Below are 12,285 nucleotides of genomic sequence, written 5' to 3'. Positions count from 1 at the left end.
GTCTGGTCAACAGTTGTTTAAGAAAATGCATGCGAATAATAATATAAGCGATTCTTGTGGTCATTTTTGTACATGACATTTTTGTATGTTATGTGATTAGAAATAGATAAGTTTAGTTTAAGTGTGGGAGAGCCATGCTTTGGCACGTATGGGCCGGCTAGACCGGAGTGATACCACAGTCTCACAGAAAACCGATGAGAAACAACGCTTGCGTTGTGTTTCGTTGTGTGAGTGAGGTTACCGGAGGCCCAATTACCCCCCTTCCCAATCTTATCAATCCCCGATTTCCCAACAAACCTTTGGCAGGTAACGCACTTGTAACACCTCTGGTGTGTCGGGTGTCTATGGGCGGCGGCGATTGCTTACCATCAGGTGATCCGTCTGCCCGTTAGCGGCTTATTCCATAAAAAAAAAAAGTTTTTGTAGTTTTTGAAATGAGAGGTAAATAAAAGACAAGTTGATTTCATAGTATTATATTCAATTTAATTTTCATTTAGGTATATAATAATTGAATCGAATAAACATTTAGCCAATATCTTCGTTACCTAAGTGGTAATGCTTTAATTGTTCGTGTGAGCCTAGTGACGTAGTTTTACAATAAAACTTATGTTTAACATTAATAAAATATTTACAATATTTGGAAATATCATCACAGCTTCACGAAAACAAGCATAACAGGGGAACAACAAAATAAACTGCCGCATTACAACTATGACGATTCTAAAACTATAAAACAAGAATGTGTGAAACAGCCTCAATCGATAAATGCGTGAATACTGTAATATACGAACTGTTTGGTGTGAACCGATTTACTGGGCACCACGGTGTTACCAGCTATTAAATACAAAGCACAAATGAACCCGGACATTACCGTCCGCCAAGTACTTAATAGTCGATGTAGTGTAATCAGCATGATTCGGTTTAATATGGTGGCATCAGTTTCCATTCGGGCTTCCCGCTCCGCCCAGCAGCACGGGAGACTAATTCATTATCAGATAATTACGTGACCACTACTACACTAACCGATCTTTGGATTGAGGAAACATTATAACATTTATTTTATAACAAAAGATACATAATACGGAATGTGCGTAACCATTCGGCCGCTGAACACCGGCCGATAATAACATTTCAGAAATATCGATACCAGTATATACTATGTGCAATATAATATCATTATGCCTATGACTCAATACTAATTATACAAATAATGTACATAATTAGAATAACATTGAATACCATTCTATATTCCGACCTCGCTATTATAATTTAAGTGGAACTTTTAATGAGAATATCAATTAATTACATTCTAACAACAGATTTATACAACTACTGTAAAATATTTTAATAAATAAAACCGAGTTTTGAGTTTCTTATGTACATACTACATAATAGAAATATTGAGATTCCTTCACAAAGTGTGCCGTGTCCTTTGATAGTTAAATACATAATATATTTATGTAACTACGAACTGTACACAATAAACAGTACGATGTGATCGATCTATCAGATAACTTGATTCTACTCTAAACTTATAACGATATCGCATTGAAATATGTCTAGTCTACCTTAAGCGAAACTATGATTGTTTTATAATCTACACAGTTACTAGTAAAGTCCTCTGAATAATACGAACAGTTTAAAGTAAGGATGACGCGCTGTCACCTTAATACTAACATGGCACTGCACACCATTAAACGATTCGATATCAGTCTTTCGTGTATGCTGCGACGACACAAACACTAAGATCTCTCACAATTTACTAACGTTGAGCTTGATCAGATCAGCTCACACCAGCTTCCGTTCGGCCAGAGCGTGCGGGTGTCCGGGATGGGAGTAGTGGCCGGGAGACGACGGCTCGTACAACGACATCTTCAGTCGCTTGCACTTCGCTCGTCGGTTCTTGAACCAAAATTGCACATTCTTTGACTCCAGCCGAGGAAACTTCTGCCTGTACGGCATTCTATTCAACTCCTCAGTGTATTTAAGTATCAGGTTGTGCGAAGGATGGGTGTTCATTGAGAACCATTGCTCTAGGACTGGGACCTCAGATACGGGGTCGATAAATGTTCGGTTACGTTTGCGACGCTCGTCCGAAGCTCCTGCGAGTGCCAGATTGAGGCCACTGGCACCTTCTCCGGGAACTGCACCGACACCAGGAAAGCCACTCATGTACTGACTCATGTACATGATGCCGTGGCCGAACATTGGGTGGTTTGGCACCATGGGGAATGGCAGACGGTCAAGATGCGGAGAAGATGGTCTGTAATGTCGCTCCTGGATGACATCTTCATCAGAGCCTTCATGGTCTTCGCCAACGCCGTTCTCATCCTCATTGTTGTTATTGTTGCTGCTATTGTTGTTATGCGAGCTGTCGCTATTCTTAGCAGGAGAACGTTGGGGAGAGACGGCATTGTCAGGCTTGCTCAAATCTCTCGGCTCTTGTTTAATGTCATGCACCTGCAATATTAAAAAATATTAGGCGTCTATTCACATTGATCGGTTTTGCTTTCCCTTAAACGATAGAGGGTGTTGATGATGAAAGTAATGGCTTACCTTGATTATGTCTGGTGGCTTTGGTGACTCCTCGGGTCTATCATCTGTCTCATGATCATTATTTTTCTTAGTTGTAATCAAAGAGAGAGGCGCGTCTGGGCTCTCCGGCCTGTCATCAGGATTTAAATCAGCACCATCATCTTCCATATCGGAGCCCCCATTGGATAAATTATCTTCAGACATAACGGACATCGGGTATCGACCAGGGCTCCCGGATAATAAGGGGCTCTTCATTGAATTGTGGTCTTGAGATCCATAGTTATCGCTCCCAGCCATCAGTGAGCCATTAGTCGGGCTGTGACTTCTGCTATTGAAACCGTTCACTCCTAGATGACAGCCCAACCCACCGATATTTCGAAGCTCAGCGCGTTTCTGCGCAGCACGCGCGTTCTTAAACCAGTAAACAACGTTGTTGACATCAAGGGGCTTACGTCCTCGCCTCGATTCCAAGTTGTTTAGCTCTCGGACATACTGTTGTATTTGCTGTCTACTCGGATGTTGATTCTCAGAAAACCAACGCTGTAATTTAGGCAGCTCTAACTCAGGGTCAAAACTTGTCCTCATTCTAGTCTTTTGTGTCGGATATTGACTCTGTACAGTCTGTAAGGCTGGATGCAAGTGGTCTGGAATCGTGTTCAGAGTAGGCGAACGAGTTTTGGGGCCAGGTGATGGATATCGACGGGGACTGAACGGTGGTGGTCTAGGCGATACCTGCGCGCTCCACCAAGATTCAAATTTACGTCTCATTTCTTCAGATGGCTCATATAGATTGTGTGGCCCGGGTGCACGTTCCTGACCACGACAAATCTGAGCTAAAGTTATCTGTAACAAGAGGAAACACTTTAATACAATGGTCACCAGACATAACGAGAAGACTAAACAAAACAACAAGATACCGCAAACAATTTTAGAAGATTTTAAAGAGGTCAGTCTAACCAGCAACAGATACAGAGATAATTGTTTGAATAAACACAAAGCATTGTTTCACAGAACATCGCCATTAGATTATGAAAATATTAGGTCGGCTGTTAATGCATGTGTCATGCGCGAGCGGTCGGCTGGCTTCTAACGCGCTCGGCGCTCGAGGTGTTTACTCGGTGGTTAGTGCGCATCACTCTCGCGCGCCGACGAAACTTCAATCATGGTCTGCTCTAAAACAATGAGCGGGAAGGGCGTCTCAACAATTAGCATCCACCCACTACGCCCTCAACTAGACGCCGGCACACGGCCCGGACTAAGTGCTCCGCTGCATCGTTACCACCGGCTCCGCTAAACAAACCACCCGAATGTTTCAAGCCGATCCTATGCCGCTGTTTGAGCATCCAATCAACCGTGTGACTGGAATGATTCCAAAGCGATGTTTAAATTTCACAACTATTTGTTCAGTGTGATAAGAGGAGTACATGTTTAGAGAGGTATTAATCGCGCAGCAAGTAGTCAATCATAAAGAACTTGTCAGATTATAGCTGCGTCGCGCAGTTTACCCAGCTTGACAGTTATGCAAGTGAGATCTGCTCGTATCGCTAGATTACATAGAACAATGCCAGTGATTACGTCGTCACCCGAGTTGTCAGGCCACACCGGGCCGGCCGCCTGCTCCGGCGTGTTGCTAAATCAGACGTTAAATTAACTGTAAGTATTACACATCGAGATTGTGCCTATAAATCATGTCAGAGGTATTAGCGCTGTGCTCGAGTGATACGTTAATCCGCTTCTTTGTTTTATATTTTTAAATAGTGAGGCCATATTTGCTTTCAGATATTGTCTGTTTCAGCTTCGTGGAAGATTTACAAGAGCTGGCGCCTGCGCGTGATAACTCGCGTCACGTGTAATCCGCCTAAGTACGTAATTCGGTGTGTGATTGCGAACATTTCTTGATATACTCGTAGTTAAAAGGACAACTTTGAACACAATAGGCTTAGTGTTATCTTATATTATTTTCGTTGTGTGTACATACGCTACTTACGCACGCCTCAAGGAGTGATTAAATTGTAACCCGTTACAAAGAACCTTGAAATTTCAAAGAGATTTCGAAATTAAGTAAGAAAGTAGTCTTAAAGAAGATTTATGGTTTAAAATTGATCCTGCATCGAGGTGGTACTCGGGGATCCCCTTCGATAAAATATTCCGCGAGCGTCTAAAAGTTTGCTCCGAGTTAAAATCGAAGTGGCGCAAATTGGCGTGAGATAAATTACCATAATATCATAGAGCCGAGTTCATCTGGCGTTTAGCTAACAACTTGAAGGTGTTTGATTATCTTGCCGTTTGCCGGTCGGGAGTTCCTTTGCTTCATTTGCGCTAACTTTGTCTCGACTTTACAAACTTCAATTTGTTTCTAGCTGTCTATCGAGCATTGTATCTCTATTCAAGATCTGTAAGACAATATTCGGAGCTAAAAGTGTAGCAACAAATTGTGGCAACCGCTACACGATGTCACTGCGAACTCCAAATTGAAATATAGATCCCTGAGCCGGTTATGGTTAGCGAGGGCGCGCATAGAGCGCTAACCTCGCGTTTAATAAGATTATAAAGCATTATTTTATGGTATTAATAAGATCAAAAGCGTTCGTACATCTAAAACTCCTTTTAACCCTCTTTCGGTGTGGCTCAAGTTGGCAAGATGAGGGCAACCCCCGCCCGCCGCCCTAACCCGTTCGCAACAAGGTGGATATTTAGAAAATATAATAAGGCCTCGCGAGGCGCGGATGAGACGGAGATTCAATTAAATTTATTATGTATGGAGATCTCGCGTATGAGACAGGTGCTCATCACGTCGACAAATTGTTCTCTATCGCGAGCAAAGAGCTTTAAATCTCTTTACAACCTTACTGAGGCGATGAACTCGTTTTAAATATTACTTTATATTGAGGTCTTTTAACACTTATACAACTAACCTTTTTATAAAAATGTTTATAAATGTTTTTATACGATTTATTATATTCTATTAAAACAAAATTGAAGAAGACATTAAACTTTTTTTTTAATTGCTCAATGCAATTGTCTAGATAAGTTAATTCAAAATATATTTTGAACCAAATCAAAACTACATTGATACCAAACCAGAAACAAATAGTCACCTAACAATATAACAAACAGGAACAACAAGATAATTACGAAATTAACACAATAATCACTCAAAGTGTGACATGATGGAAATGTACAAACTCATTGTGAAGACTCGCGAACAAGAAAACAAATGTTGCCTTAATTCTTCCCCCAACGATGATCCCTATTAGGAGGGTCTTAGCAGTTACCTCGCAATTATAAAGACCAAAATTATAGAACGCTACTTAGCGAGGAGTTTTCGATAATCTGTCTTTTCGTCTTTCATCTTGAGACATCGTTAATTTACGTCGATAATATCGAACTGTATTTTTGGTTGAATCTGTACAATCTGTATTATGCGAACATATAGATGTGTTGGTATGTTCATCACTCGATTGTATGAAAACTAATGTATTGACTTTGATGGAGTTTGGTATAGGTATAAAGCATAGAATAGTATAGGTATAAAAATATATTCGATTGCTAAAATATGTCTTTCTAAAACTGTTTGTAATATCTCACGCTTGGGGTACAATAATAGGATGTTATGTGTTTTATTTTGGCAAATGAAAGCTATTTGGCGAACTTGGCTACTTGATAGAGTTTCCGTTATCATTAATGTTATGTTTTTTGGAAGAAGGTTTCTTAATATTGCTCTTTATGTAAGTACAATATTATGATGCACTTTACCAACTTACTTTGTAATGTTGTCATTTACTAAAAAAAAAATCTAAAGACAATACAACAAAATGGAACTCTAAACAAATCCATTCAAAATTCGATTAAAACCAGCCAATAACGTAACAAAACTGGCCACAATAACCCAATCACGGATCTTAAGCACTCAATCTTTAATTAAATCGTTAAAACAAACAATACCTTTACGTACTGGGATAAATGTTTTCAATTCAAAGCGTGGCTTGCAAAGCGGGCTTAAAATATAGAAAACAATGAATTTCCACGTTAATAGGGGGTAACGAGTAACCCCTGAAGGGGTAAAGGTTTAGTTTGAGGGTTATTGTTCACGGGGTAAACCGGGAACATGGAGTTGTATTGTGGATGTTGGTTTAGCTCGGTGTACCGTACGGACATTGTCAACCATCGGGATGATTTTAACGCCCGAACCGCTTGATGTAATTTGATTTGACAGATGTTTTCATAAGCTTTGCCGTTTTGTACGTTGTGTTAGATAGATTATGATGAATGTTATATTTATTTGTGGTGGTTTTTAATCTTTTTTTAATAGGGTTGTTCTTAAACAGTTGTATAAAATAAGACTGATATGTCTGTGTTGAATATTACAGAATTTTCTTGGATTTATATGATGAGATCATGCCAAGAAAAAGGTTTTGTCCTCCTTTTTAATTTGATTTTGTGATAACAATTTACTCTCTTTCTTCAATAGCTGGTTAGACTGACATTACATACTCGATTAATATCTACATACGAATATAATCATATAACTTTGCTTACCTCGTCCAAAGGACATCCAGTAGACATGAGCAACGGTCTACTCTGTACCAGCAGAAGTCTAAGAAGTTTGTCTTTAATGTCCTGTAGAGGAGTGGGCCTTGGTCTGAGGAGCTGGATCCGAAGAGTCGCGACTGTGGACAACTCGCCGAGGACCTCGCCGACCGTGGCCGTAGGAACATCAGAAATCCTCTCGAAAGGCAATGGCTTCCAGTTGTTTATGACTACTGATCCTGTTGACAATAAAAAAAGGTTTTATTAATTATTTGTTTAATATGTATCAGCAGTGTGGTGCCAGAATAGTAGTACTTATAAAATTAGTCTCTGTTTCCGCGGGTTTTGTAAGAGTCGATTAAAAGACTGCATAATTAACAGAGACCGGGCAGTAACGTTCTCTGATAAATCTAATTCTTTTAAACAGCGATCCCCAACCTGCTTGCTCTCCGGCAACTCTTTTGTAGAGAAGTCCGATAGTCTAAGTCAAAGCATTTATTTAAATTAATACTAAATTGGGCACTTTTGAAACGTCAAAAGTGCCTAACGTCCACCAATGTAGTTACGGGCTGTTGATAATATCAATGAAGTTTTTTGGTAATATTTCACTAAAGATAGGTAAGTATGAAAACTAAACTGACCTTTGGCAGAAGCAGCCAATTCATGAGAGTATCCCAAACGCATCAGTGCGGTGGGCACCAGCTCATGAAAGGGGGTTGGTACAGGAATGATGACGTAACTGTCAGTCTCCACCACAGCCCGGCGTCTCCAAGCACCTTCTTCCAGCGAGGATACTACTTCCACCACGCAGTGGACCGGCACCGTTTTAACTAGGACAAAAAGAAACAAATATTATAAATTATTTTGTTCGTACATATATGTGGTAATTACTTAGTCATTATTTACTTATACACATTTCTATTAGTTCACGATCAGAAGCATTGTGATGAATGGATTCGAAAGACTACTAGGTACTGTATAGCACGTAAAGCTGAATCATCATTAATGTAATTACTTGAGGTTTTTAATGTATGTTAGTCGGTACGTGCTAGTTTGACATATTAATCTGTACATATCTTATCGGTTTTAACTTAAAACTAACCTAATCTTTGCATTCCATTCTGATGAAAGTCACATTATATTTTATGTTCGACTGTTTCTTTAAAAACTGGCAAATTAATTGTTAGTTAATAATTCATTAGTAATTAGTAGAAACTTAGTAAGAGAAGAAATAAAATTAAAAGTCTAACTACGACTGCGCGCCTAGAGGACCACTGCAAAAAAGTACTTAATGGAAAAATCTTTTGCAAGACGGTGTTCCTCTGAAAAATCACCTACTTAGTATCTTGGACGTCGAAACGCTGTCGCTAAGAAGGCGTCTTAATTATTTAGCAACTTTTCAAGCGAGAAAGCAATGCTTTTGACTTGCTCGCGGACGCGGCAAAAAACCTACTGAAATGTTAAAATAATAATTAATCCTTGTTGAAGGAACGGCCGACGGGCGCCCAACGCTTTGTAGCGTTGCTTTGTTGCGATATTAAATAGTTTTTGCTGCTTCGATGCGCTTTTTTATAGCCGTTTAATAGCCTGGCGCGCTTTAATGGAAATCTGTCGCAGTTTTCTTTTATGAGGAAATATTTAGTAAAGATTTTTATGTTTACACCCCATGTACTGATCTGTTTACTCATTCAGGTGCTTACTACAGGTAAACAATCCCAAAACATCCCCACATTCAATATTATTACGTTGAATACTGATTTAGTGTATCAGTTGAAAACAATAGACGTCTTTGAGCGCGCAGTTATTGAATTTACATAATACTATTCCGGGATTTTGTTCGCCAAACATAGTGGGTATAGTTATTATGAAATTATAAATTTCTCGCCGCAATAATCTTTTAATAACAGGGTGGAGGTGCGTTAAGCTGTGTTAGTCTTCGGGTTATGTACTTCTGAATAGGTGTTTCAGTTTTAGTAATCGCCACAACTAAAACTAACTTTGGATTGTTTTCGCTTAAAACTTCTTTGGGCGATGTTCACCTTAACAGATTAAGTTTGTTTGATTTGTTTATTAAGTACTGTTTAATGAGAAGCGGAATTACTTTCTATGTCTGGACTTTAAAAAGGTTAAGTATTACATACTACGTTTGTTTACTATAAATCAATATAACCACTGATTTGAAATTATGTGTATTGGTTTATGTAATATATATTAATGTTCATGATTGAACATTGATGACAAGCCTACTACTTTTTTATCTAAACTAACCTAAAAAATATGACAAATTATATTAAACTACAGGTAGCCAACCCTAAAATTTTGGAAGGTAGTTACAGGTTAGCACCTAGGCAGCGATTTAATACCAAGCTTGGATTAGGTGAGGTTTAGTTGCGGCCCGCCCGCCGCCCGAGACGGTCCTCTGGTCAGTTTAAACCCTTGCTTTATGAAACTATACACGTGGAATTGAATATTAATTAAATGCGATAGGTGGGAACATATTTTGGGTAACTTTAGATGTTTGTTTATGAGTATATTTTGAGGACAGGATAATGCAGGATATTTTGAGGTAGTTTGTTTGTTTGGTAGGATAATAAATAGTATATAGAGAGACAAACGAATGTAACCTCTCACATCTAGGCGACTGTTATACTTAACTAAATAATTACCTATGCAAAAATGTGAATGCTGAAGACTTGTTGGAAAATTACTTGATATTATCTTAATTGTATAATAGTAATGATAATAAAGCTTTTTTCAATCCTATCAAGAACAAAAATGGATTTTGTAAATTATTTGGCAATAAACAGATTTATCCTACCATTATAACCTTTATTATAAGTACAATAAGGATAGTATTAGTATATTCTACAATTAAGCCTTGTTGTACACGACTTGGTTCAAAGCTAAGCCGAATGGAGACCACTTGAAAAGAGTTCCGAACACAAGCACTAGATGTCGGCTTTTGTAAGTAGTGAATTAAAACTTCGTACTAAGAGGAATTAGCCCATGTTCTAGTGTAGTCCTAGCCTTAATAATACTGCGCTCGTACTCGTATTATTTAGAGGACAATGACTTGGAGTGGATCGTAGTTTGTTTTGCTTTTTTTTCTCTAATAATGCAAGGGTGTTGTAATTTCTTTATTTTGGGATTGGCGTTTTAAAAGTTCAATAAAAATATAGTAGTATTACGAATACGTATGTAGATTTTAATGAATGTAGATGAAACGAAAAGGTATGTCGGAATCATATTCATGAAAAGTTGTCTTATTATTTTTTTAATTATACCTTTAACCACAAAGTAATAGACTTTAGGATTAGGTAAGATCTAGGAAGAAAGCTCTGACTTATACTTCTGGTAAAAATAAGCACTATTTTAAAGTAAGTAAATCTGTCACATATTTAGAAAGTATTTTCTTAGCAGAATCCCAAAAAAAGTATACCTACTCCAAAATGAAATAATCTTTTAGCAAATGCCATTTGGAAAATCCGTGTAATGGTGCGTGACGTCACTAACGTCTAACTGTTCGCACCTGTCTGAATGGATGTAGGGGCTTAAACAGATATGTTCTGAATCAAATTCACCGCCTTTACGAAATACACGCACCCTTAACTTCAAAACACTGATATAAAGCCGCTAGAAGGAGTGAGCGCAGTTTGCAAGATACGCTGAGCGTAGTCTGACAAAAATGTGACATTTTTACACTTTATAGTGTTAAACCTACCATAATAAATCCATGTTCTTTGCCGATAATAATTTGCATGAATAATTATCATGTTTTTGTAATTTATAGGTCCTTTGAGTGCCTATTCAAATGTCTGTCAAATGTCGTAAGATATTCATAAAGTATCACAGAAAAGTAATAAAAGAAACACGTTAAAAGATAAAGTTTGAATTAATGAACACTGCGAGGTTATTGGGGCACTTTAATTATAAAGACAATGCCTTACTTTGATGACTTAATACAGTTTTATCTTATAGTTTAAAATTGCTGATGAAAATATTGCCTTTATAGATTTATTTGAGAATTTTCTTTTATTTTTCATAGCTTTTGTTCAGTTTTATTTACAAAAAAAAATTAATATGCAGGCACTTTAGCCCTGCCGAAGTCTAAAGTATGTTCTTAATCAAATTTTTCTTTTAAATTTTGTCTTGTCTAGGTAATAAGCATCATACGACGTTGATAAATATAGTCGAAGAGTTAGGTTAGGTTAGGTTTTATAATTTATCATTTTAACCCAAAACTATACAGAACATACTAACATCAATGTATTGTTTGTATGTTTATAGTTTGTTACTTCTCAAATGTTAAACGAGTCACTTCTAGTTTCCTATGTCATGTGACAGCATTAACAATGAACTGTGAGCGACGTGTACTTACTCGGGAGTTAGCATAAGTATTTTGTTAAAAGTCTCATCCAAACCCCGCTGCTCTGGAGGCTGGAGGCTTAATTGACTGCTCCCGTTAACATGTCGCGTCTTATGTCTTATGTGTATTTGTTTTATATGCTTTGTCTGTTCATTCGATTTTACTAGTTTTTAGTCTTGATATTTGGCACACGCTATTTTCAAAGATTCAGTCATATTCACTGCAAATGCTGTCATATGTTGATCGATACTAAGAGGGAGGGAGGATTGGCTTTCAATGTTTCTGTCGACAAACTTTTAGGTGAAACTATAAGTCTTTTTTTATTCTCGGTATTATTTTACCTTTAGAATATGCTTGCTATGCTTGCTATACCTAGATCCAAATATAGATAGACAGAACCTACTAATAAAATATTATTCTAGTTCACATATTCCATACATATTTACTCCAACCAAGGCCTCATTATTAACACGGACACCACACACAATAACACACCTAATTATAACGCAACGTAACTACCATATTCGCGTGTTGATCGAATGCATTCGTGAGCGATGATCTGTTTAGTTCGGATAAGTCGTGGCGTGTGAGATGATGAAACCCTGCAAATACCGTGTCATGCCATCAAGTACTGCGCATTGTCAGTGTAAAACATCATAATTATGTTCACTGATACTGTGATATGGTAGATTGCATGCTGTTTTATTTTCATTTTTATTGGAAGTGGTGGTGATTGTCATCGATGCGATGTTGTTTGTGCTGATATACATACGTGTTGCATGCTTAAAGAATAGTTATACAGTTTTTATACCGTCGGGAAAATTGTGTAGAGCATTCGCATACAAACTAGTTTA

At 37.8% G+C, this 12,285-nt stretch overlaps 1 protein-coding gene across 4 annotated transcripts in view; it reads right to left on the bottom strand.

Annotated features, from left to right (window-relative positions):
* Positions 1–457: 457 nt before the first annotated feature.
* LOC118274904 (homeobox protein dve-1) overlaps positions 458–12,285 on the bottom strand; it is a 70,294-nt gene continuing 58,466 nt past the window's right edge. For all 4 annotated transcript variants that reach the window (XM_035592692.2, XM_035592673.2, XM_035592701.2 and 1 more), the window contains 4 exons: positions 7,707–7,895; positions 7,075–7,304; positions 2,557–3,378; positions 458–2,460 (listed from right to left, as the gene is read on the bottom strand). In XM_035592692.2, coding sequence (XP_035448585.1) covers positions 1,789–2,460; positions 2,557–3,378; positions 7,075–7,304; positions 7,707–7,895 — 1,913 coding nt within the window. In that variant the 3' untranslated portion in view covers positions 458–1,788. The remainder of the gene's footprint in view (positions 2,461–2,556; positions 3,379–7,074; positions 7,305–7,706; positions 7,896–12,285) is intronic.

This window comes from Spodoptera frugiperda, chromosome 15 (assembly GCF_023101765.2).
Source record: "Spodoptera frugiperda isolate SF20-4 chromosome 15, AGI-APGP_CSIRO_Sfru_2.0, whole genome shotgun sequence".
Classification (NCBI taxonomy): Eukaryota; Metazoa; Arthropoda; class Insecta; order Lepidoptera; family Noctuidae; genus Spodoptera; species Spodoptera frugiperda.
The sequence above is the reverse complement of the archived record's forward strand: the minus strand, read 5'-3'. Positions and strand labels throughout refer to the sequence as shown.